The sequence below is a fragment of the Scyliorhinus canicula genome, chromosome 9 (assembly GCF_902713615.1).
Source record: "Scyliorhinus canicula chromosome 9, sScyCan1.1, whole genome shotgun sequence".
NCBI classification, from domain to species: domain Eukaryota; kingdom Metazoa; phylum Chordata; class Chondrichthyes; order Carcharhiniformes; family Scyliorhinidae; genus Scyliorhinus; species Scyliorhinus canicula.
In genome coordinates, this window is record NC_052154.1 from 102,762,673 (window position 1) to 102,789,150 (window position 26,478).

At 48.3% G+C, this 26,478-nt stretch overlaps 1 protein-coding gene across 1 annotated transcript in view; it reads left to right on the forward strand.

Annotated features, from left to right (window-relative positions):
- LOC119970928 (mucin-2-like) overlaps positions 1-26,478 on the forward strand; it is a 254,661-nt gene that overhangs the window by 102,579 nt on the left and 125,604 nt on the right. The window contains exons 26-29 of the mRNA XM_038806037.1: positions 7,370-7,514; positions 16,245-16,288; positions 16,393-16,590; positions 25,988-26,038. Coding sequence (XP_038661965.1) covers positions 7,370-7,514; positions 16,245-16,288; positions 16,393-16,590; positions 25,988-26,038 — 438 coding nt within the window. The remainder of the gene's footprint in view (positions 1-7,369; positions 7,515-16,244; positions 16,289-16,392; positions 16,591-25,987; positions 26,039-26,478) is intronic.

Consider the following 26,478-nt stretch of genomic DNA (forward strand, 5'->3'; position numbering starts at 1 on the left):
TCTCCACTTACTGGGACCAGTCCTCAATAGCCGTGTCGAATGCCTCTAACCTTCCAAAAAACGGCATTTTTAAAATGGCAAGGCTTACCCTCCGAGTGCGGCAGCTGGTCTCCGCAAAATTCTTAGTTTACCTCGTCGCCACTGTAGTAATCCACGGGAGGCAGGAGTTCCATCACCACACCAATATTTATTTACAATAACGATATTACAGGAGCAGCTATAAACAGTGCTGCTAGCAGTCCAGTCAACTTAAGACTCTTCACAAAGCCTACACAGATGATTATATTAGCCCCCTCAATGAGCTATCATTGAGGGAGCTCATACTCCAATTGGCCAACCAATAAAGCCAATTGGAGTTCATTACAGTGGGGTTGCTGGGTTACAGGGATAAGGTGGAAATGTGTGTTTAGGTAAGGTGCTCTTTCAGGGGCCGGTGTAGACTCGATGGGCCGAATGGCCTGTTTCTGCACAGAAATTCTATGATTCTATGAAGGCAGAGTGGATTGAGGACCTGGGACCAATCTTGGAGGAGGTTTGGAGTGAAGCACTGAAGAGAGTATACGCGACCTTGTCCTGTGCGAAGCAGGGACTCATTCAGCTGAAAATGGTTTTACGGGCACATCTCGCGAAGTCTAGAATGAGTCGATTTTTTGAAGGGATGGATGATAAATGTAATCCGTGTTTGGGGGCCCAGCACACCATGAGCACATGTTCTGGTTATGCTTTAAGCTGACTGACTTCTGGTGGTCCTTTTTTTTGAGACTACGTCAGCAATCCTGAACTTTGGGTTGGAGCCTTGCCCATTGGTGGCGTTTATGGAGGTTTCAGTTGCACCAGAACTCCGGATGGGGACGGGGGCAATTGTTCTGGCCTTTGCCTTGCTGGTAGGAAGAAGGCGGATCATCATGGGCTGGAGGTCGACTACACCAGTGTTTTTCAAACTTTTCCTCTGGGGACCCATTTTACCAACCGGCCAACCTTCGGGACCGTGGGGCAGCACGGTAGCATACTGGTTAGCATAATTGCTTCACAGCTTCAGGGTCCCAGGTTCGATTCCCGGCTGGGTCACTGTCTGTGCGGAGTCTGCACATTCTCCCTGTGTCTGCGTGGGTTTCCTCCAGGTGCTCCGGTTTCCTCCCACAGTCCAAAGATGGTTAGGTGGTTAGGTGGATTGACCATGCTAAATTGCCCTTAGTGTCCTAAAAAAAAAAGTTTAAGTGGGGGGGGGGGGATTGTTGGGTTACGGGTATAGGGTAGATACGTGGGCTTGAGTAGGGTGATCTTTGCTCGGCACAACGGGGCCGAAGAGCCTGTTCTGTGCTGTACTGTTCTCTCTTCTCAACCTGGCCGACCTTTGCGACCCACGCCGGCCAACCTTGGCGGCCCATGCCGGCCGACCTTTGTGACCCACGTCAGCCGACCTTCGTGGCCTACGCTGAATGACCTGTGCGACCCACCATTTTCTCTTACCTTGTTTGCTGCTGACAAATATGGAGGAAATGGTTTTGGGCCCCTTTGATACTCGTCCACGCTCCTCCATTGAAACATTTTGGATGACGGTGAAGCCTTCCAGTGTCGGAAAGTATGGAGTCTCCATCTTTCCAAAATTCTGCATTTTTTCCTGTAAACTTTTATCAAATAAACCCCCTCCAGACTTGTAAAAAAAAATGAATAAAATAAATGAAAAAGATAAAAAAAAACAAATGAAATCCCTCCGATCTCCAAAAAGAAAGCTGCGCACTGAGGATCTGGCACGCATGCGCAGTGCGGCTGCATTTTTTTCACACGTTCGTGGCCATTTTGAAGGCCGCTTGCAGCCGGCGTTATTAACAGCCAGCTGCTGCGCCTGTTGCGCGCGGATTTGCGCGGTCGGGAGCGTCGCGACGGTCGGCTCCGCAACCCGTCGATCGCGCCCCCGAGTTTGACAATGCCTTGACTACACCACCAAGCACCTTGGTGTGGCTGGGTGACTTGATGGAGTATTTATATCTCGAGAAGGTTAAGTTTACCATTGGAGGGTCAGCGGTAGGGTATTACCATATATAGTGGCCGTTTATTTTGTAATTTAAAGAGCTGGTCACTGTTAGCTGTTAGGGAGGGGAAAGGGTTTGGGGGTTAGGCTGGGTAGGGGGGGGATTAAGCCACTATGTTTTACTGTTGTAAGGGAAGGCGGAGGGTGGGGGAAGGGGCTCTTACTGTTTAATTGTTATTCTGTGTATTTGTAGGTTTTGTATTAAAACTGTTAAAAATCTTAATAAAATGTTTTCCAAAAAAATGTGGAGAGCCTGTCGCATGTAAACGGGCGGGATTCTCCACGACATGGCAGGGCGGGCCACTCCGGCGCATAGGAGTGGCGTGAACCACTCCAGCGTCGGGCAGCCCCGAACGTGCGGAATATTTGGCGTCACACCAGCCGGCGCGGAAGGGGCTTGGCGCCACGCCAACCGGTGCTGAAGGGCCTCCGCCAGCCGGCGCATGCGCGAGAGTGCCAGCATGTGCTGGCGTCATTCCAGCACATGCGCAGGGGGGTTCTTTTCCACACCGGCCACGGCGGAGATTCACAGCAGCTGGAGTGTTCCAAATCGGTGGGTCCAAATCGCGGGCCAGGCCACCGTGGGGGCACCCCCTGGGGCCAGATCCCCTATCGCCCCCCTGAGGACTCTGCAGGCCGCCCATGGAGCCAGGTCCCGCCGGTGAGGACCAGTTGTGATTTACGCCGGCGGGACCGGCCGAATACGGGCGGCCACTCTGACCATCGTGGGCTGGAGAATCGCGTGGGGGGGGGGATGTCTGCCAATGGCCCCCGACCGACGCGGCGCGATTTCCACCCCCACCAAAACCCCGGCGCCGGAGAATTCGGAAGCCGGCGGGGCGTGATTCACGCCGTCCCCCAGCGATTCTCCGACCCGGCAGGGGGGTTGGAGAATCCCACCCCCGGGTCCGTTATCAATTACCAGGACTAGCACCTCTGAAATCCCAGCTAAACGAGCACCTTGATTTTTCAACAATGGCTCTTGAAGTGGTGGAGGTCATCCTGTGTACCTCTAGCCACTTCGAATTGGTGTTTGCAAGAACCAAGAGCGCATTTACCTCAGCCCAGGTTTACCAATTTTCAGCCCTGGCCTGGATATTGTCCAGGTTTTGCTGCATTTCTACATGGACTGCTTCATTATCCGAGGAGTTGCGCATGGTGCAGAATATTATGCAGTCATCCGCAAACATCTCCACTTCTGACCTCATGATGGAAGGGAGGTCAGTGATGAAGCAGCTGAAGATGGTTGGGCCTAGGACACTAGTCTGAGGAACTCCTGCAATGATGTCCTGGAGCTGAGATGATTAACATCCAACCACCGCAGCCATCTTCCTTTCTGTCAGGTATGACTCAAAGCGGCATGGAGTTTTCTCCCTGATTCCTATTGACTCCAGTTTATCTAGGGCTCCTTGATGCCATACTCAGTCAACTGCTACCTTGATGTCAAGGGCAGTCACTCTCACCTCACGTCTGGCATTCAGCTCTTTAGTCCATGTTTGAATCAAGGCTGTAATGAGATCAGGAGTTGAGTGATCCTGGAGGAACCCAAACTGAGCATCCGTCAGCAGGTTATTGCTGAGTCAGTACTGCTTGATAGCACTGCTGATGACTCCTTCCATCACTTTGCTGATGATGGAAAGTAGACTGATGGAGCGGTAATTGGCTTGGTTGGATTTGTCCTGTTTCTTATGTACAGGACACAGCTGCGCAATTTTTCACATTGCCGGGTAGATATCAGTGTTGCAGCTGTACTGGAACAGCTTGGCTAGGGTGTGGTGCAATGTCCAATTACAAATGAAGATATGTGTGGCTCATATCTAGTTTTGTGAACGAGCAACCTCCAGCCAGTTTCGAATACAAATCGGCATGGAGTAACGTGGTTGCCCTGTTTGAGGTTAGTTTATAATCCACGTGGAGGCGAACTCACTTATCCGTCTTCATCACCGGGCCCACTGATGCACCATTCCGCAAATTGTACAGGACAAATGATGGCTAAACATCATCAGGCCCAACGCTGTAGCTGAGTGTCCATCTTTGTGAGAAAGGTGTAGCAGATCAGTCGTGCTCTGAAGTATCTGGGTTGGGCCTCTGGGTTAACATAAATGTATGCCTTGGCTCCTTTTATTTTCCCTGGAGCCTCTAGGAATACCTCTGGATACTTCCCAAGGATATCATGCAGGTTTCCGGTGCACATCCAAAAAATCTGCTGCCAATCAAAGTGGAGTGTTCGCAGCCAACCATGGCCCAACAGTTTGGACCCCAGCCTTTGCACCATGATTAGAGTCAGCCTGACTGCCTGTATGCCTGTGGGTCACTGTGGTTTCAATAATGCGCAATGTTTCCCCAGTACACGTCACCAACCTGGTCTTAATGTCGCGCAGGTTTAATGGCAGGATTCCCGTGCAAAGACAGCGGAAAGCCTGCTGACTGAGATAGAGGGCGGAATTCTCCGCTCCCACGCGGCATTGGGAAGGCCATCGTGAACTCGGCCGAGTTTCATGGCGGCCTTGCAGGCCGCTCCTCGCACCCTACTCCAACCCCCCCCCCCCACAGGGGGCTAGCGCTCCGTAAATCTCGGCCGCCGGCCCTTTACGCTTGCGCCAAGGCGGCGCACCAAGAATGACGCGACAGCGGTGCCTAAGTGACGTCAGCCGCGCATGCGCAGGTTGGCCGGCTCAAACCCGCACATGCGTGGTTGCCGTCTTCCCCTCCGCTGCCCCGCAAGACGTGGCGGCTTGATCTTGCAGGGCGGCGGAGGGGAAAGAGTGCGTCGCTTGGAGACGCCGGCCCGACGATCGGTGGGCACCGATCGCGGGCCAGTCCCCTCCCGAGCACGGCCGTGGTGCTCACTCCCCTCTCCGTCCCCTACGAGCCACAAACGAAGATTTGGCGCCATGGTCGCGACAGCAGCGACCAGGTGTGGTTGCCGCCGGCGTGAACAGGTCGGGAACATCAGGCCACTCGGCCCATCCAGGCCGGAGAATTGCCGGTCGCCGTGAAAAACGCCGGGCGGCGATTCTGCGAGCGGGTCGTGGGAGAATCGTGGGGGGTGCCAGGGCGGCGTGTCGTGAGTCGCCCGGCCCTCCCGCGATTCTCCCACCCGGCATGTGGAGCGGAGAATCGCGCCCAGAGACTGTAGCCCCTGTGTCTATCTCCATCACCCAGGGGTCCATTTAGCTGTACGGTAACGCCAATCGGCACCACTTTCGGGGCCATGATGCTGTTCAATTGCATAATGTCTTCTCCTGAGGTTGGGCCACATGCAAGGCCCTGGTTCAAGCCAACCTGTCCAGGGGTAGTATGTTCTGGCGGCCTAGGTTGCCACATGTTCTACTCCCACAGGCTTGGAAATGTTACCGGATCTCCTCCTTGTCCTCTGGGGAGGTATCATGCCGGTCCATGGTGGCCCTTGATCATTTCGTCCGGTCGCAGCTTTGCACTGTTGGTTGTGGTTTCAGCGGTGATCTGGCCTTTTCGATCACTGCCCTGGGAAGCGATTGGATTCCAGTACAGGGATCGAGAAGCACTATGGACACTGTAGTCCATAGAACCTTGGGGGTTCCTGAATCCCTTTCTCCGCGTTCTCGCAGGACAGCGCTTGTTCAATTGCTCTCTTCAAATCATGCATAGGCACCGCCAGCAGCTTCCTTTGTGTGACCATATTATTAATTCCGCACACCGACAGGTCCCTCAACATCCCTGAAAAGGTTGGAACAAATTTCGCAATACTCAACCAGCCTTTGGAGTCGAGTCATGAAATCCGTAACTGACTTCCCTGGAGTCCGCATAGCAGTATTGAATTTGCATTTCAGAGAGTTTTGGGTCATAATGGTTAGATACCAATTCATCAAAAGGTTTTGAATCCGGGACAGCTGGATATGTGAGGCTTTTAATTATGCTGAAGGTTAGGATCCGACTGGCAGTCAAGAAGATTACCTTCTGTCAGTCATCTCCACTGACACCATTAGCCTGGAAAAAGTACCTCATTCGCTCTGCGTACTGGGCCCAATCTCAAGGCCTGCGTTGAAGGCCTCGAACTTTCCTAAGAGCTGTATTTTTCAAAATTATGTCCAACACATTGTTGCACGGCAATAATCTGGTGAGGCTAGAACATCCAGAATCGGAGTTAAAGTTTATTTCCACTCTTCACCAGTGGTGAAACCCAGGTAGCCGAACAGTTAGGTGAAGCCTATTTATTTATGGTCACAAAATGTCTGCTCACGGCAGTAAATACATATACAGAGTAAAGTCCAGTTGGGACAACCACCATGCCGGTCCCTGTCTGGGCTGACCTTTATAATATGTTTTTATGGGCCCCAGCTAGTCGGGCCACCGTTGACTAACGGGGAAGCTCACATTCCACGAGTCTCATGGGGAAATCATTCAGGGTATCCCTCTGGGCTTCGTGGGGGTTATTACGATGAGGTTCGGCATTCTTTGTGGGCATGTAGAATATACTGCTCTGTCCCACAAGAGAAATGTTTTGACAACTAAACTGACTTGTTTCTATGTGACTGGAAAGCTATGACAGTTTTGCCTGCTCAGGTCCTGGTTAAAATGCTATAAGGGTTCTGCATAAATTCATTAGGCTCCCAAGTGTTCTCCGTGCGTACAGCTTTTCTGGCAGAACCCTGCAGAGCAGAGATGATGGGCCAAAGTTAAGTTCTGAACTTAACCTTACTGGGGATATGGTGGTATAGTGGTATTGTGCTAGATCCAGAGAGTAATCCAGAGACCGAGGGTAATAATCTAGGGTCTTGAGGTCAAATCCCATGGCAGATGGTGATTCAATTTTGTTTAGAACTGGAAATAAGAAGTCTAATGATGGCCATGAAACCATTGTCGATTTTCTTAAAAGCCCATCTGGTTCATTAATGCCTTTTAAGGAAGGAAATCTGCCACTCTTACCTGGTCTGGCCTAAATGTGACTCCGGACCCACAGTAATGCCAACATAACTCAAATAATTTAAAAAATATATAAGTAGCCAGCTCTTTTAAATGGCTCACTGTCAGTGGTGGTTTAAAATTAACTCAATGACTTTGCTCACAGTGGCATGTTGCACAAAACCAACAACTATACATGATTGCTAGCAGGTAAAGTGTGCAACCTTGAACCAATAGTAAATGAAATTGTAAAGAATAGAACAGTAGCATGATGTACTGATATGCAACTACATGTATTCAAAATCCGATCTAAAACAAGCTTAAACAACAACTTGCATTTAGTTAATCCGAAATAGTTTGGGTTCATTTGGTTAACAGTGGCTATTTAGTTATTTGTTCAATAGCCTGAAAAAAAGCTTTCTTTCTTGTCTTTGTGTTGGATTTGTTTCTTAGGGTGTTACCCCAAATGTCCAGCGGATAAACCCCTCTATGATGAACATTCCAAGAAGTGTGTTGACAAGTGTGGCTGTTATACTGAAGATGGGACACATTATGACATTAATGATACAGTTGTAACCGTCAACAACTGTGAAAAATGGTAGATATTGATCTTTTTTTAAAAGTTTCTATTGAGTTTTTTGTGGTATACAAAACAAGAATAAGCATGGACAAACAGAGGATAAAGAAACCTATTTATACGTCGGTTGGTTTCAACTATTTACGTACATTCATTGTCGTTCTTGCATTATCTGCAGTGGTAATGAAAGTTTCCTGTTTTTTGATCCCCATTGGTTATTTGGCTCTGGCTGTTTCCCTTGCTTACCCCCCCCCATCCTTTCCCCCTCCCCAACTGGGTCATTTATTTGTGCTTGTACTTGTAACCTGCACCTGTTACGTTGGTGTCGCGCAGCTTCCCATGCTTCTTTGTTGGGCATGGTTGGGTTCCACATCCGCTATTCTGTTCTTTGACTTCTTAGTTGTTAGCTACAAGTAGATCTTGGAACAACCAAGTGAATAGCTCCATGATTCGTGGAAGCCCTCCTATGACCCGCGTACAGTGAATTTAATTTTCTCCGTTTTTAGAAATTCCGATTAGTCGGGCAGCCAGTGTGCAATTTTGGTTGGTGCTGTTGACCGTCAGCCAAGCAGGATACTCCAGTGAGTGATTAGGGTGGCAAAGGTAAGGGCATTGGCCCTCCTCTCCATGAATAGAACTGGCTGTTCTGATACCCCAAAGATCGCCACTCTTCCACTCTTGGCCAAGGCTCCACCCTCACCCCCACCACTTTGAACATTGCCTCGAAGAAGTCTGTCCAAAACCCAACAAGTCTGGGGCAAGAACATGTGGGCATGGATTGCCGGGCTTACTTGGCACCGTTGGCATTTGTCCTCCATCTCCAGGAAGAAACTGTTAATTCGGGTTCTGGAAAGTGTACTCTGTGTGCCACTTTTAGCTGCATTAGACTTAGCCTTGCGCATGTGGAGGTGGAGTTGACCCTGTACTGTACTTAGCTCCAGAGTCCCCACCCTATTTTAAACCCAAGTCTTCTTCCCACTTCTCCCTCCTCTCATCCAGCTGGTGTTGGCCTCCCTTAGCAGTCGCCCATATATTGCACTTTCAATAAGCTAATTATTAAATTGTACAATGTACATTTTTTACAATTGGCAGCTTGTCTCTAAAAAATCAGAATTGAAGATTTTAACTTCTCCAGTAAATAATGGGACTAGAGTTTTTAAACTGATTGCCGTGTGATGTCTAATATCTAAAAATGCACTCTTCACTTGTCGTGTTATTATAATGACATAAAGACACCAATCACTAATGAGGAATCGGATAAATACATTGTGGATTCATTTCTTGAGACTAGACATGCAAGAGCACATTTACAAAGATAAGACTTGAAGATACATCTGCAGCAGAGCAGTGGCTGTTCATAAGTAACATTAAAACTGGATAGCATGATATATTTCCTTTCTAGTGATGTCATGCTGCAATCCTTTGAAGGCATATTACAAAATCACCCTGACCATTCACCCAGGCTAACCGTTCAGTGCAGTACTGAAATTCAAGTTTAAATATCCTGTGGCAATTTTTGAGCAGGAGTTTTCTGGATGCCTTCACCAAAAAGGAGGAATCTGTCTGATTTTCAGGAGTGCCTTTAAAGGGATGATTCCTGTCAGAAGCCCACATCTTGCACCAGTGGCCTGGCCACCTCCATTGTGGGAATAGACGTGACCTACTCCTCTGTAATTTTTATTGCATCAGACTAGGCTTTTAAAGAGTTGATCACGACCCCTCAGAGGAGTTGTGACCCCTAGTCAAAAGGTTCACCTCACACCCCCTATGTCAAGATCTGTCCTTCTGCTCCCACAGCCCCCCCCCCCCCCCCCAACCACAGCCCCAAGGCTCCTCACACTCCTTCTGCAAATATATGGACCTTCTATGCACATTGACCCACCATAAACTGTCTAGAATCAATAAACTGCAGTTATTGTGTAATGTGTGCAAAAAAAAGATTTTTGAAAAAGTAGTTCATTAATATTTCTCTTGTGCTGAAATAAATGTAATTTCACTACAAGCTAATAAAAGTGTCAATCATTCAGACACATTTAAAAGATCAATAACAACCACAAACCCTTGAAACCATTTAATTTGTGAAAGCAACAATTGTAAAGTTAATGGCAGAGATTAGAGAACCTTGTCGATTAATCAAACAATGTTTTCTCCGGGGCACAGGTATTTCAGTATGCTAATTGTTGTATGGGCTCTAAGCTGGGTACTGGAGGGCCTTTGAAAAAATGAAAATCGCTTATTGTCACGAGTAGGCTTCAATGAAGTTACTGTGAAAAGCCCCTAGTCGCCACATTCTGGCGCCTGTTCGGGGAATCTGTTACGGGAATTGAACCGTGCTGCTTGCCTGCCTTGGTCCGCTTTAAAAGCCAGCAATTTAGCCCTGTGTGCTAAACCAGCCCCTTAAATGAAATGAAAATCGCTTATTGTCATAAGTAGGCTTCAATGAAGTTACTGTGAAAAGCCCCTAGCCGCCACATTCCGGCGCCTGTTCGGGGAGGCTGGTACGGGAATTGAACCGTGCTGCTGGCCTGCCTTGGTCTGCTTTAAAAGCCAGCGATTTAGCCTAGTGTGCTAAACCAGCCCCTGTTTTTATTTTTGTTTTTATTTTAACTCAGAAAAATTTCCATAGCAACAAGGCAAGCTCTTTACATAGCCTATCTCTGCACCTGTAAGGCCCAGGGCCTGCCTCCAAATGTCTTCCGAGATTGGCTGGCCTAACTTAGCCCGCAACCGCCTCCCAGCGATGAAGATCTTTGCTTTTGTGGGCACTTTCTCTAAAGGCAGGCAATCAGGCTGGGAATTTCCCAACTCACGCAACCTGCCTCAATGAAGAAAATCCAGGCCTGCATTTATTAGTTTTAAATGTTTTGGGACTTAGAAAGGAAAGGCTGTGGCAATGTGCCATATAAGTTACAAATGCAAGATCTTCCATTCACTATCATGATGAGCTCTTATAAAACATAAGATTCGTCTAAGGTTACAAGTCTGTCGCCCGTGTAGAAGTCCCGAATCGCTCGCGTCCCCCCGTCCTGTTTCCACTCTTAAAGGTGGCGTCTAGCATGGCTGGTGGGCATCTGTGGTTACTGCAGATGGGGGCCATGATGGGCACCTCAATTAAGCTGAAGTGTTGTCTCATCTGATTCCAAGTTTTTGCCGTTGCTGCTACTACTGGGCTGGATGTGTACTTTGCCGGAGGGGATGGGAGCGCTGTCATGGCGAGGGCTCATAGGGTCATTTCCATGCAGGAGGACTCCTTCAACCTCCTTGCTTGGTTACCTTACCCATCCCCTCACCCTTTCAGCTGTGGCTGCTCACTGGTAGTATTGCAAGTTCGGAAGGGCCAAGCCCTTCTCTGCAGTGTTGTCTGAGGGATTCTTGGACCCCCCCCCGCACACACACAATGTAAACGCCATAATCATTTGTCCATTTTTTGGAAAAAGGCCTTGAGGAAGAGGATCAGTATGGATTTAAACAGGAAGAGGACCCTTGGCAGTACGTTCATCTTGATCATCTGCACCCTTGCCCTCAGGGAGAGGGGGAGTGCATCAAATCTCTGTAGGTCCTTTTTAACATCCTCCGCCAGACTGGTCGGATTCCACTTGTGGATCCATGTCTAGTCATGAGCTATACCGCTCTCTAGGTAACAGAATTTGTTTAGGGCGACTACCTCTGGTACGCAGTTCTCCAGTCTCTTGGTCAGGACTTTCGTAAGTATTTTCACATCTATATTTAGCAGCAAAATGGGTCTACATGACCCGCATTCCATTGAGTCTTCATCTGTTTTCAGTGTCAGCGATAGGAGGCAAAGTGCCCCTTGCTAATGAGGCTGCGAACATCTCCTGTAGGTGCTGGTGTGAATTTTTTTACAGAGGTCCACCGGGAACCCATCGAGTCATGGCGCCTTCCAAGCCTGCATGGAGTTGATACTCTCCATGACCTCACTCAGTCCTATTGGTGCTTCCAGCTCCCTCCGTCTATCATCCCCCACGAGTGGCGTGTCCAGTCCGTCGAGGAACTGTTTAAACTCGGAGTCCTCTTTGGGGGGGCTCGGAGGTGTTCAGTTCCCGGTAGAAGGCCTCAAATACTTTGTTGACCTTTTTTGATTCTGCTACCAGTCCGCCTCTGCTCTCCTTTACCTGGGCTATCTTCCTCGTAGCTGCCTGCTTTCTAAAGCAGCTGGTGAGCCAACAGGCGGCTAGCCTTCTCTCCTTGTTCATAAAAGGTCCCCGTGTCTGGCAGAGTTGGTACACTGCCTTCCTCGTAGATAGCAGGTTAAAGTCCGTTTGTAGCCTTTTCCTCTCTGCCAGAAGCTCTACTGTCGGGGCCTTGGAGTATTTTCTGTTGACCTCCAGGATGGAGTCGATCAATTGTTGCCTGGCCGCACTCTCTTCCCTTTCCCTATATGCCTTGTAAGCTATAATCTCTCCCCTAATCCTTCACTGCCTTCACTGTCTCCCAAAACGTGAAAGTTAAGATTTCCCATTCTGGTTGTCAGTAATAATCATAATAATCCTTATTAGAAGGAGGCTTACATTAACACTGCAATGTAGTCCCCGTGAAAGTCCTCTGGTTCCCACACTCTGGCACCGGTTCGGTACATTGAGGGAAAATTCAGAATGCCCAATACAAGCATATTTTTCAGCACTTGTGTGAAAAAGACGGAGTACCCGGAGGAAACCACGCAGACACGGGGAGAACGTGCAGACTCCACACATATAGTGACACAAGACGGGAATGAAACCCGGGTCCCTGGCACTGTAATGTAACTGTGCTAACCACTGTGCTACCGTGCGGCCCAGTGTACTTGCCTACGGCCTCTGATGTGTTCTGGCAGAAGACCTTGTCGGCCAAGAGGTCCATGACCAACATCCAGGGGGAGCGTTGGACACGGCCCGTCTCCAACCTCTTATCCATGTACTGGGTTGGTTTAGCACAGTGGGCTAAACAGCTGGCTTGTAATGCAGAACAATGCCAGCAGCACGGGTTTAATTCCTGTACCGGCCTCCCCGAACAGGTGCCAGAACGTGGTGACTTGGGGCTTTTCACAGTAACTTCATTGAAGCCTACATGTGACAATAAGCGATTATTATTATTATGTAATGTGGAGCATGGTCAGAAATGACTATCGTGGATCATTTTGTTCTCACTGTTTCTGGAAGCACCAATTTTCTCACTGCAAAGAAGTCGATACGGGTAGATACCTTGTGTACTGGTGAGTAAAACGAAAATTCTTTCTCACCTGGGTGCAGGAACTGCCATGGGTCCGCTGATCCACTGCCCCCCAGACCTCCATCTGCTCCATAAACATTCCCAGTTCCCTCGCCATGCTCGCCTTTTTCCGCATTCCCGGGTTTGATCGGTCTGTCAATGAGTTCTGTACGCAGATAAAGTGCCCCCTGCCATGATCAGTTGGTGTGGGTCGATGTCGGGGAGTTCCACCATGGTCTTCTTTATGAAATCCGTGTTGTCCCGGTTGGGAGGTACACATTTACCAGGACTACGGGTGCCCTGTCCAGGACACTGCTGACCATGGTGTACCGCTCCCCCCTTGGTCCGTAACCGTTCTTGTCACCATAAACACCGTCCTCTTGTTGATCAAAATAGCTACCCTCCCCAGCCTTCGTCCTGTAACATGAATGGTAGGTCTGTCCCACCCAGCCCTTCCTTACCCACAGTCGGTCCTTCTCCCTCAGGTGCACCTCTTGGAGGAAGACGATGTTGCCTTTCAAACTTCTCAAATGGGCAAATACTCTTTCACTTTCCACTGGGCCGTCTCCTGATGTTCCAGGTGGTAATCCTGGTGGGATGGGGTTTTGTCCCCCACCTTCCTGCGGAATCAACCACACTTACCTGGTTGACGTGCTCCTGCACTCCGGGGTCATCCAAAAATGAGCATGGTCACCGTTCTCAACATGAGGCCAGGCCTGTGCGCTCCAGGGGTTTCCCTTTGTCCAGGAGGCATTCAACATGGCCGCCAACTGTGTGTAAGCCACGTGGGTGCGCCCTGCACTCCAGGGTTTCTCTTTGTTCAGGGACTCTCCATAGTGCTGCTTGCGGTGCTCAGCCTGCACCTTACCTGCTGAAGCCAATCTGAAACCTTTCCCTTTCTTATCCTTGTATTGCCCTGGTGGTCCCCCTTCCCCCTCTGTCCCCCTTTATACCCCCACCCCATGCCCACCCACCCTACCTCCCTTCTTACATTCCCCATTCCTGCCCCTGTGGTCCTCCCCCCACCCTTATCAGATATTCCCTCTCTACCGGGAAGTGTGTCACGGCCACCTTTGCTTCTTAGCGCTAGCTTTCCCCACCAGAGTGGTGGTTCCCCCCTCCCAGAGCTGATCTTACTCCTTTTCTATGCCCGCTAGATAGCATTCTGTCTCCTCGTTGCCCGCTCCTGTGCTCTGCTGCCCTCATCTTTTCCTGTGATCTGGTGTTTGTGCTCAAAGTGAGTCACTGCTGTCCCTCGTCCATCACAGTTCTTTTCTCTTTTCTTTCTCTGCTTCATCCTCAACGCTGCCTTGTCTGCCCCTTATCCAGGCCATTCATCCACACAAACCTGTCCGTCTCTGCCTGGTGTTAAAATAATTTTCCTTGTTTTGGAATGTAACCCAGAGCGTGGCTGGGAACAGTATTTCAAATTTCACTCCATTTTTGTACAGGGCCGATTCCGTCTGCTTGAACTCGGCCCTGCGCTTTGCCAGGTGTGCCCCAATGTCCTGGTATACTCGTATTCTATTCCCTTCCCAGGCTGCTCGCCTCTGTCTGCCTTACCCACCGCAGGATCTTCTCCCAATCCTGGTATCTATGCAATTTGGCGATTGTTGCGCTTGGCTGTTCTCCCTCCTGGCTTGGGGAAGCTGTCCCTCCTGACTAGGTTGCCCAGCATCTGGGCCACTTTGTCTGTTAGGTCACTGCCCTCGATCCGCTCTGGCAGGCCCAATGATCTGGACATTTTGGCGGCAAGACGGATTCCCCTGGTCGTCGACCTTCCACTTCAGGCTCCCCTGGGTTGCCACCAACCTTTTTATTTTGGCAACAGTGCTGTTGCTCTGGTCCATTAACACCGTTTCTAGCTCTAGGATCGTCTTCCTCTGAGCTTCTAGTTTCTTCCCCATTCCATGTCTCACCATTGGCATGGCGACGAACGCCTCCATCACCGCTGCCTTGACCGCCACCTGGATCTCCATTTCAATCGGCTCTCTCATCAGCATCAGTTCCTTCACCAGGAATGTCTTCCATCCATATACAGAAGTGGGGGGGGAGGGGGGTGGGGGGGGGTGGGAGGCGGCCGTTATTTGAGTCGTCGGTCTCCCTCTTGACGGGGTCGCCGGGGACCCCTCGCCTCATGGGTCCGTCAACTCAGTCACCTGCTGCTCTTGACCTTTTCCTCCTCTTCTACCTTCTCTGCAGCCTCTCAGCACTAGCGTGCTGTACCTATCCTCTCCCTTTCTTACTTGTGGATGAAATAAGTCTGGATTTTCGGACTAAATTCATCTAAAAGTGCATATTTGATTGTTTTCTGGTGAGAGCCACCTGAATGTGCACATCAGCATCACCGGAAGTCCCGAGCTGATAGAGAGACTGGAACTGTTGAACAGACAGGAGCTCCGACACTTACAAGTCAAAAACTTCCTCCGCAAGGAGGCAACAAGGTATCCTAGAGACCCGAGAGACACGGTGCTGATGGAGCTACTGGATGTGGACAGTGTGGAGAAAGGAATCTGTGGGGACACATACAGGCGACTTTAAGAAATGGCAGGAGCCCCACTAGACGAAGTAAGACAGAACTAGGGATGAAAGTAGGTTGGAGACACTGGAGTGAAGCACTAAGTAGGGCCAAATCCACCTTCTCTGCGCAAGGCTAAGCCTCATGCAGTTTAAAGTGGTGAACAGAGCGTACCTAACCAGAACCTGAATGAACAGGTTCTTCCCGGAGGTGGAGGACAAATGTAAACGGTGCCAGGGAGGCCTGGCCACCACATGTTCTAGGCCTACCCCAGACTTCTGCGCAGCCTTCTTCGAGGCGATCTCCAAGGTTGTGGGGGGGACGGTAGAACCGTGCTGAAAGTGACAGTCTTCGGGGTATTGGACCAGCCTGTACTTCATATGAGGAAGAGGGCCAACACCCTTGCTTTTGCTTCCTTAATCGCTTGCTGGAAAATCCTACTCGGCTGGTGATCAGCAGCACCACCCACAGCTGCAGACTGCCAGGCGGACCTGTCGGAATTTCTCCATCAGGAGAAGATCAAGTACGCCATTTGAGGGTCAGACAATGGCTTACACAAAGCATGGGGGCAATTCATCAGCCTGTTCCAAGACCAGTTCGAAGCCAATAACGGATAGGAGGGGAGGGGGCACGGTGGGGGCGGGGGCCATAGGAACCACCAGGGCCACACAAAGCAAACAGGAACAAGGGGAGGGGGGGAGCAGAAAGGAAACACCAGGAGGGTACCCAGGTAAAGATAAAAGCAGGGGCCACAGCCCCCCCCCCCCCCCCCCCCCCCACAAAGCCATAAGAAAAAAAGCAAGAATGATAGATTATAATGTTTGTGGCGAAGGAACGAGCCTAAGATGGAGCCCGAATAGCAGAAAAGGGGAGGGGTAGAAAGTGGGGGGAGGTGAGGGGGCAGTGCCAAAAAAAGGAAAAGCATGTAAATTGTAAAAAATAACTGTTTCAATAATCTTCTGTACAAATGTAAAATTCACTGAAAATGTTTATTAAAAAAAATAAAACATAAGTTTAATTTTTTTCAGCATATGCACAACAGAGGGTGTTGAATGCATGAATGACAGCAGCGGCAAGTATTACTTTTATTTGTTTACTGCAAACTAAATTTATTATATATTTTAGGATAAATTATGAATTTCAATCATTACATCATCCTGTGATTTTTCTTTACAGCTTGTGTCTGTATATACAATGGAACAGTGTACCATCCAAATGACGTGATCTACAATATAACAGATGGCCTAGGGGGTTGCAAAGAAGCACGTTGTTCTGACAATGGAACAATTAATATAAAACCATTTCCTTGTGGACCAGGTACTCCCACAACAACACCACTGACTGTGTCTTCATCTTCAATCACAGCTAGAACAGGTAACTATTGCATCATTTTTTCTTCTTTGTTGATACTACTCAAAGAAGATAGACATAAAATGTAGGTAATGTTAAAGTTCGAAAGCTCTACCTTCTTGAAATAATTGTCAGATTCACTAATATGTCATGTTTTGATCAAGACCCTGGATTTGCTTGATTGACAGATGACTGGGGAAGTCTGAAGGTATAAAATGCATAAACGATTTAGCCATTCATCATTAGATCTGGCTGGATCACAAAACATAATTGGGCCTTTCCTCTTCCAAACTGCCCATTACTCCAGGATCATCCTGGAATGCAAAGAAAACCAACAGCTTCTCTCCTCCATTTTCTGTCTTCTCCTTTTACCACTCTATTCTGCCCCCTTTACCCTCGCTAACAGGTAGGTGGCTCTTATGACTTGTCTTGTTACTAAGGTTGAGACAAACTGCATTTGTCTCTGCCCTCCCTTCCCTTTGTCCACCAATTCAATTTCCCTCCAATATTTCTCTGTTCTTAAGTCCTGAACTCACATTTCTTTCCAGTTTCGAACATGAAAATATCCTGCAATGGTTTCCCTTTACACATCCAAATTATTACCTCTTGTGTCCCGTAAGGATCTATCCTCAGTCCTCTCCTACTTCTCATGTATGTGCAGCCTCCTTCGACACCATCAAATACATGCCACCAAGTTCAATATGCAGGGTGATGAAACCCAGTTCGACTCCATCATCACTCCACTACCTATGTGTTCTCAGTCTTTTTTTTCCTGATATTCTGAATTTTTTGTCGTATCCTCCCATTTAACGTTTGGATGGCTGGAGCATTTTTTTTGGCCACCACCACATATCCATTATCTAGCTACAGATTACATCCTCCTCCCTGGATGGAATTCCTGGGATGAGGATCTTATCTTATGAAGAATGGTTGAACAAGTTGATATTACCCATTGGAGTTTAGAAGAATGAGAGGTGATATTTTTGAAACATTTAAGATCCTGAAGGAACTTGAGATTCAGGGATGTTTCCATTTGCAGAGAGATTAGAACTAGGGGACACAGTTTAAGAACAAGAGGTCTCTATTTTAGGATGGAGGTGAGGAGAAATTTTTTTTTTTAAGAGAGTAATTAGTATGTGCAATTTTGTTCCACAGAAATGGGGAAGTAATTGGAATTATTCAAGGCAGAATTAGATGTATTTTTGATAGACAAGGTAGTCAAGGGCTCGGCAGGGGACAGGAAGACGGAGTTAAGACCACAACCAGATCAACCATATTCTTATTGAATGGCGGAGCAAGCTCGAAGGACTGAATGGCTTACTCCTGCTCCTGAGGCCTATGTTCTTATTGCCATGATATGCAGACATGCAGATAATGATATACAGACAGGCACAGACAGGCAGCTAATGAACACAGAGAACACAACATGACCAATGAGCAGGCAGGACACTCAGGGGTGGTATCTCACTATAAAAGGCATGAGGCACTCACACTCCACCTCTTTCCACTAATGAACATCTACAGAGTGAGTCAGGGTGTATTTACAGTATCACACCTCCAGCACGTGGCTAAGAGCTAGTCTGGTTCAGTCAGACAGAGTAACCGCACTGAGGTTAGCAGAGAGTCGAACTCATAGAGAACTGTGCTAACTGTGCTACTGGTTCAATAAATCAGATTGAACTAACTTCAAGATCTGGAGTATCTTGGTTAAAGCCGCATCAAGTTGCAGCCTGTGTTATCCCAGAGTACATGACACAGCATGCTACCAAGAGACTGTTTAATCCAGGTGGTTTACCTCAGTCCATTCCGTGACGACCAGCGAATGTATCCCGGCACCATGGAGAAGATTCAGCCTCCTCACCAGCTCAGGACCTCCAGCAATCTCACTGCCAACTGAAGAAGAATGAAGATGAAGATCGCTTAGTGTCACGAGTAGGCTTCAATGAAGTTACTGTGAAAAGCCCTAGTCGCCACATTCCAGCGCTTGTCCGGGGAGGCTGGTACGGAAATCGAACTGTGCTGTTGGCCTGCTTGGTCTGCTTTAAAAGCCAGCGATTTTAGCTCAGTGAGCTAAACCAGCCCAACTGGCGGACTTTCAAGCAAAACTTCCTGCTGTACATTGCAGCTTCAGACCTCGTGGGTGTGTCTGATGCAAGGAAGATCGCGCTTCTCCTCTCAGGTGATCAAGCCATCGAACTCTTCAACTCTTTTCACTTCACCGAAGGCCAGGACAAGACAAAGTTTCAGACCATCATGGACAAGTTTGACAGTCACTGTGAAGTGGACACCAATGAAATCTTCGAGCGCTACATATTCAAACAGTGTCTACAAGGTAAAGATGAATCTTTCAACTTCTTATTAACTAACCTACGCCTGCTTGCGCTGTCCTGCAACTTTGGTGATATTGCTGACTCCATGATCAGAGACCAAATCGTTTTTGGAGTTCACTCCGATCCTCTGAGAGAGCAGCTACTGAAAATCAAGCATATGACCCTGCCAGTCGTGATTGAAACATGCACAGTGCATGAGCACGCCAAAAATCGATATGCCCAGTACAAATCAGCTGAAAATGAGAAACTTGCCTCCCACGAGGCAGAGTGTGCAGGCCATCTGCCGAATGTAGTGCCTCAGCATTGATGAAAGCGGCCATTTCGCGCACCTTTCATGGGGCCCCACGCATGCACGATGCGAACGGGATAGCGAAGCAGCCGCTACCCGCATGTGCGACGGGCGTCAGGACGCCGACGTCATGATGTGCTCGAACTGCGGCAACGCCCACTTAAAGAAACACTGCCCTGCAAGAGGCAGGCGATGTTTAAACTGGATTCTGATCCTGGCAGCACAACGGATCCAGAGGAAGAATGCCTGGACTCCGCCGACTGTTTGGGCATCATTACCAAATGTGAATATGCCACATCCCACTCATCACAAATTCAATCCATCCTCGCTGTGGGTTCTGCGGATGAATGACATGCGGTAATGCAGGTCAACCACTGCTCCATCCAGTTTAAGCTGGACACAGGTGCTTCTGCTAACCTCCTCTCACAGGCAGATTTCATACGCATCAAGAAGCCCCTCAAGGTCCTTCCAGCAGCCTGCAGGCTCCTGGACTACAACAGAACTGCCATCACGGCACTGGGATCCTGCCATCTACTCGTCTCCAACCGGAGCACCCATGCACGGTTACGTTTTGAAATTGTCAAGCCAGACAGGGCATCCCTACTTAGCGCGCTTGCCTGCAAGCAGCTGAACCTCGTGCAGTGGGTTTACACAACGACATCCTCCAATGTGGATCTTCAGGCCGGCATTGACGACATCCTCGCTCAGTATCCGGATGTGTTTGACGGGATGGGCACGCTGCCATATCGAGACAAGATTCTATTACGACCTGATGCCAAGCCAGTGGTCCACGCACCACGCCGGGTCCTGGCTCCGCTGAGGGAGCGCCTGAAGGCACAGCTCAAGGATCTTCAGCAACAGGGCATCGTTTCCAAGGTAACCGAATCGACTAACTGGGTCAGCTCGATGGTATGTGTTAGAAAGCCTTCTGGAGACCTGCGCATCTGCATTGATCCCAAGGATCTCAATAAGAATATAATGCGTGAACACTACCCATCCCGAATCGGGAGGAACTCACCAGTGAGATGGCACATGCACGTTTTTTTACCAAGTTAGATGCGTCACATGGATTTTGGCAAATCCAGCTGGAAGAGTCCAGCAGAAGGCTCTGCACCTTCAACACACCGTTTGGCAGATGCTGCTATAATTCCATGCCGTTTGGCATTGTCTCAGCATCGGAGATCTTCCATCGCATCATGGAGCAGATGATGGAGGGCATTGAAGGGATTCGTGTGTATCCCTTCAATGCCCTCGACCACGACCCCTGAAGAGCATGTTTCCCGTCTCTAGCAGATAGAACATAGAACAGTACAGCACAGAACAGGCCCTTCGGCCCTCGATGTTGTGCCGAGCAATGATCACCCTACTCAAACCCACGTATCCACCCTATACCTGTAACCCAACAACCCCCCCCCCCCTTAACCTTACTTTTTTTTAGGACACTAAGGGCAATTTAGCATGGCCAATCCACCTAACCCGCACATCTTTGGACTGTGGGAGGAAACCGGAGCACCCGGAGGAAACCCACGCACACACGGGGAGGACGTGCAGACTCCGCACAGACAGTGACCCAGCCGGGAATCGAACCTGGAACCCTGGAGCTGTGAAGCATTTATGCTAACCACCATGCTACCGTGCTGCCCACAAAGATATTCTGCCATGTCCATGCCAATGGCCTGAAGCTGAACAGGTCCAAATGTTGCTTTGGCATGTCGACACTCAAGTTCCAAGGTGACCAGATCTCTCAGCGGGGCATGCCCCCAGTTACAGACAAGGTCAAGGCCATCAAAGCCATGAAGGTCCCTGAAGACAAGAAGGCGGTGTTGCGCTTTCTGGGCATCGTCAATTTTCTGGGCAAGTTCATCCCAAACATGGCCTCACACACCACGGCCCTACGAAATCTGGTGAAAAAGTCCACTGCCTTTGAGTGGAAGGCAGCACATCAGACATAGTGGTTGAAGCTGAAAGCCAAGCTCACCACTGCACCCGCCTTGGCATTTTTCGACCCAGGCAGGGAGATAAAGATCTCAACAGATGCGAGCCAGGATGGCATCGGTGCGGTGCTGCTTCAATGTGATGACACTTCATGCTGGGCACCGGTAGCCTCCGCATCAAGGGCCATGACGCCCACTGAAACAAGGTATGCGCAAATAGAGAAGGAATGCGTGGGTCTTCTCACTGGCATTCTCAAGTTTCACGACTAGACCTATGGCCGCCGACATTCACTGTTGAGACGGATCACAGGCCTCTGGTCCACATTATCCACAAGGACATGACGTCTCGGTTGCAGCGCATCCTCCTCAAACTCAGAAGGTACGACTTTGACTTAGTGTACATGCCTGGCAAGGAGCTTATCATCGCTGATGCATTGTCCCGCTCCATCATATTGTCTAGTGAACCGCTGGAAATTATCCGTCAGATTGAATCACAGGTGCAGCTGTGTGCTAGCACTCTCCCGGCGTCTGATGAGAAGGTGCTTCGTATCCGCGAGGAGACAGCCAAAGACCCCCTCTTGCAGCGTGTCATGCACCACCTCAGCAATGGCTGGCAGAAAGGGCAGTGCCCTCAATTTTACAATGTGAAGGACGACCTGATGGTGATTGATGGTATCCTCCTCAAGCTGGACCGGATTGTCATTCCACTCAGTCTCCAGAGATTGGTGCTCCGCCAAATACATGAAGAACACCAGGGCATCGGAAAGTGCAGATGCAGAGCCAGGCAGGCTGTCTACTGGCCCGGTATTAGCCAGGACATCTCGAACATGGTCCTCAACTGTGCGACCTGTCAATGCTTCCGGCCAGCGCAGAGCAAGGAGACGCTCCAGCAGCATGAAATCGAGACCTCACCGTGGTCCAAGGTTGGCATCGACCTCTTTTGTGCGAATGGTCGTGACTACGTGTTGATTATTGACTATTTCTCCAACTACACTGAAGTCGTGAAGCTCTAAGACCTCACATCTCGGACCGTCATCAAGGCCTGTAAGGAGACATTCTCCAGGCGTGGTATTCCACTCACTGCCATGAGTAACAATGACCGTGCTTCAACAGCTACGAGTTGTCTATGTTTGCCAAGTCATACCATTTCAAACATGTCACTTCCAGCCCATACTATCCGCAGGCCAATGGGAAGGTTGAAAAAGGAGTGCACATTGTGAAACAGCTCATCTCCAAGACCGTGGATTCTGCTCCTGACATCTACCTCGTGCTGCTTGCGTACAGGGCTTGCCACTGTCCACTGGCATGTAACCGGCTTAACTCCTGATGAACAGGGACCTGCGGACGACACTTACAGCCATACACTTGCCCAACCTGGATCACCTCCCGGTGCTGCAGAAGGTGCAGCAGCTCCGAAACGAGCAAAACCAGGGCTATGATGCTCATGCCACCGATTTGCCCATGTTATCCCCGGCTGACACTGTCAGGATCAAGATACCGGATGGTGGCTGGTCTTCTGCAGCTGTCGTTGTTCGACAGGCTGCGCCCCGCTCGTATGTTGTACGTATGGCTGATGGTTCTGGTGTGCGACGAAACAGACGGGCACTGCGCAAAGTTGCGTGCCCGCAACCGCTTTCTTCTCCATTTATCTCCATTGTTTTGCACCTCCTGATACCTCGAACTATGAGGCCACCAGTCAGGCTTCCATCCCGTCTGCCAAGGCGCCGACGTTCCCACCACCACCTCTCCGGCGGTTGACGAGGATCAGACACAAGCCCGAGAGACTGGACTTATGAACATTTGTTTTGCTTGCTATGTTCCGTTTTCTCGTCTTCACATGCATATACGTTCACATATGCCACCACTTGTAAATATGTTAATATATGCCACCATATGTAAGTACGTTCCCATATGCCAACAAAACATTAAAAAAAGGGGAGATGTCATGATATGCAGACATGCAGATAACGATATACAGGCAGGCACAGACAGGCAGCTAATGAACACAGAATACAGGACATGACCAATGAGTAGGCAGGACACTCAGGGGTGGTATCTCACTATAAAAGGCACGAGGCCTCTTTCCACTGATGAACATCTACAGAGTGAGTCAGGGTGTATTTACAGTATCACACCTCCAGCACGTGGCTAAGAGCTAGTCTGGTTCAGTCAGACAGATTAACCACACTTAGGTTAGCAGAGAGTCGAACTCATAGAGAACTGTGCTAACTGTGCTACTGGTTCAATGAATAAGATTGAACTAACTTCAAGGTCTGGAGTATCTTTTGGTTAAAGCTGCATCCAGTTGCAGCCTGTTTTATCCCAGAGTACATAACACGACACCTATACTCCCTGGCCAGTATCTCAATCTAAACATAAGAACATAGAAATAGGTGCAGGAGTGAACTATAGGGCTCCTCGAGTCTGTTCTACCACTCAGAATCATGGCTGCCCTGACCTCAATTCTACTCCAATTTGATCTGCAAATCCAATACCTCCCCCTGGAATCCAGAAATCTTTCTATCTCAGCCTTGACTGAACATTCACATCCTTGTCAGAAATCTAAAGATTTTCAACTCTTTGAATGACTAAATTCCTCCTCATTTCAGTCTTAAATGATTGACTCCTTAATTTTTGACAATGTGCCCTCGCTCCAAACTCTCCAATCATGAAAGACAGTCTTTTAACATCTACCCCCTTGAAGCCTGCTTGAAATTTTATGTATTGCAATGAGATCAGCTTTCATTCTTCAAACTTTTGAGAGTGTAGGTCCATTTTACTCATACACTTGTCTTACGCTTGCCTTTATGCCTCATGAATCAATCTAATGAATGTAATACCTCCAAGGCAGTTTCATTCCTTCCTTGCATTCCAGGTGTAATCTCACCAAAATTCTGTACAATTGTAACAAAACGTCTTTACTTTGTACTCCAATTTCCTTATAATAAAAGCCAACAATCCATTTGCCTTCCTAATTCATACTGACTTTGTGTTTTTTGTACAAGGACACACAAAACACTATGTATTAAAATTTAACAGATTTTCGCTATTTAAAAATATTCTTATTTTCTTTTCTTCCTATTAATTACACTCCATCTCTCACCTTCGTGTCAATTCACTTATCCTGTCTCTATCCCTTTATAGACTCTTGTGCCCTCATAACAGTTCACTATTGCACCTACCTTTGGATCATCAGCAAACTTAAATACTTTTTGTCCCCTCATCCAAGTCATTAATATAAAATTGTAAATAGCTAAGGTCCAGCACTGATCTTTGCACTGCCGCTGTCAACTAGAAAATTTCCTTGGTTGTCATTTTTGGCATTTGACTCAAAAATAAGAACTACTTGCATTTATGTAGCACTTTTAATATGGTGAAAGTATTCCTAGGTAATGTGTTATCAGACAAAATTCAACACTGAGACAAATTAGGACATGTGCCCACAAATCTTGGACAAAGAGGTGTGTTATGAGAAGCAGCTTAAAAGGAGAGAAAAGTAGACATTTGTCAAATAATATTCCAGAGTTTAGGGTCAGGCAGGTGAAGGCATGGAAGCCAATAGTGGAGAGAAAAAACATGGTGTGCGAAAAGCCAGAATTGGAGGAGTACAAAGATCTTGCAGGATTCTCAGGAAGTAAGATTCTCAGGAGCGAAGGGAGAGGCCAGGGAGGGATATGAACACAAAGGTTACACAAGGTTGAACATTTTGAAATCAAACCTTTGACAGAACAGGAACCAGTGTAAACCTGCTAGGGTGAAAAGGGAACGCAACTTGGTCCACATTACAGGCAATTGGTTCTTCTTGGATGAGCTCAAATTTACAAAGACAGGACAATTGGAGTTCAATCAGCAGTGTGTTGTAATCGTGAAGCCTGGAGCCTTCGGCAGCAGATGAGCTAAGGCTAGGACAGAGGTGGGTGATAGTGTGGAAAGTAGATGACATGTTATTAATTATCTGCCAGTGTTACTCTTGGATTAGGTATTGAATTGCATAAGAATTGGTTAACTTGTCTCACGCTTTAATTGTCCTCTGCTCCCACATGCGTGGTAACAGCCAGTTGTTGTCAGGAAATTACACAATAGAAATTTAAGAATGGGATATGATCCCTAAATACTACTACTTTGTGACATCACTCCAGCAGGCTGCTATGTATTTTTACCAAACAAATTATTCCATTGTAAATGATGATAACGAAATAGGGTGGCACAGGGGTCAGCACTGCTGCCTTATGGCACCAAGGTCCCAGGTTCGATCCCGGTTCTGGATCACTGTCCGTGTGGAGTTTGCACATTCTCCCCGTGTTTCAGTGGGTTTCGCCGCCACAACCCAAAGATGTGCAGGCTAGGTGAATTGGCCACGCTAAATTGCCCCTTAATGGGAAAAAATGAATTGGGTACTCTAAATTTATTTTTACAAAAACCACAAATACACTTTGATGTAAAATGTCCTTTTGGGGCAGCACGGTAGCATTGTGGATAGCACAATTGCTTCACAGCTCCAGGATCCCAGGTTCGATTCCGGTTTGGGTCACTGTCTGTGTGGAGTCTGCACATCCTCCCCGTGTGTGCGTGGGTTTCCTCTGGGTGTTCTGGTTTCCTCCCACAATCCAATAATGTGCAGGTTAGGTGGATTGGCCATGATAAATTGCCCTTAGTGTCCAAAATTGCCCTTGGTGTTGGGTGGGGTTACTGGGTTATGGGGATAGGATGGAGGTGTTGACCTTGGGTAGGGTGCTCTTTCCAAGAGCCGGTGCAGACTCGATGGGCCAAATGGCCTCCTTCTGCACTGTAACTTCCATGATAATCTATGATAATCTATGAAATATATTATCTGTGCATTTTTAAGATGTATATTTTGTTGTCTTCAGTGATTATGACATCAACTTCAACCGTTTCCACAACCAGCAAAACACTGACCAGTAAGTAACATTAAAATTAATATCAGCATGAAATATTTAAATAATATTTAAAATGGACTGAACTGCATATATGTTAAAGCAAACCTACATGGACCGCCAAAATGTGTCCTGAGTTACGAGCATCAGAAAGCAATTAATTGTATTGATATAATTTAGTGCAAATAATGTAATCCCAAGTTTCAACACACTTATCATTTTATAGTTAATTTCAAAATATAGGTGACATGGTAGCACAGTGGTTAGCACTGTTGCTTTACAGAACCAGGGACTTGGGTTCGATATCCCGCTTGGGTCATTGTCTGTGCGGAGTCTGCACGTTCTCCCTCTGTCTGCGTCGGTTTCCTCGGGTGCTCCAGTTTCCTCACACAAGTCCAAAAAAGATGTGCTTGCTAGGTGAATTGGATATTCTGAATTCTCCCGCTGTGTACCCGAAAAGGCGT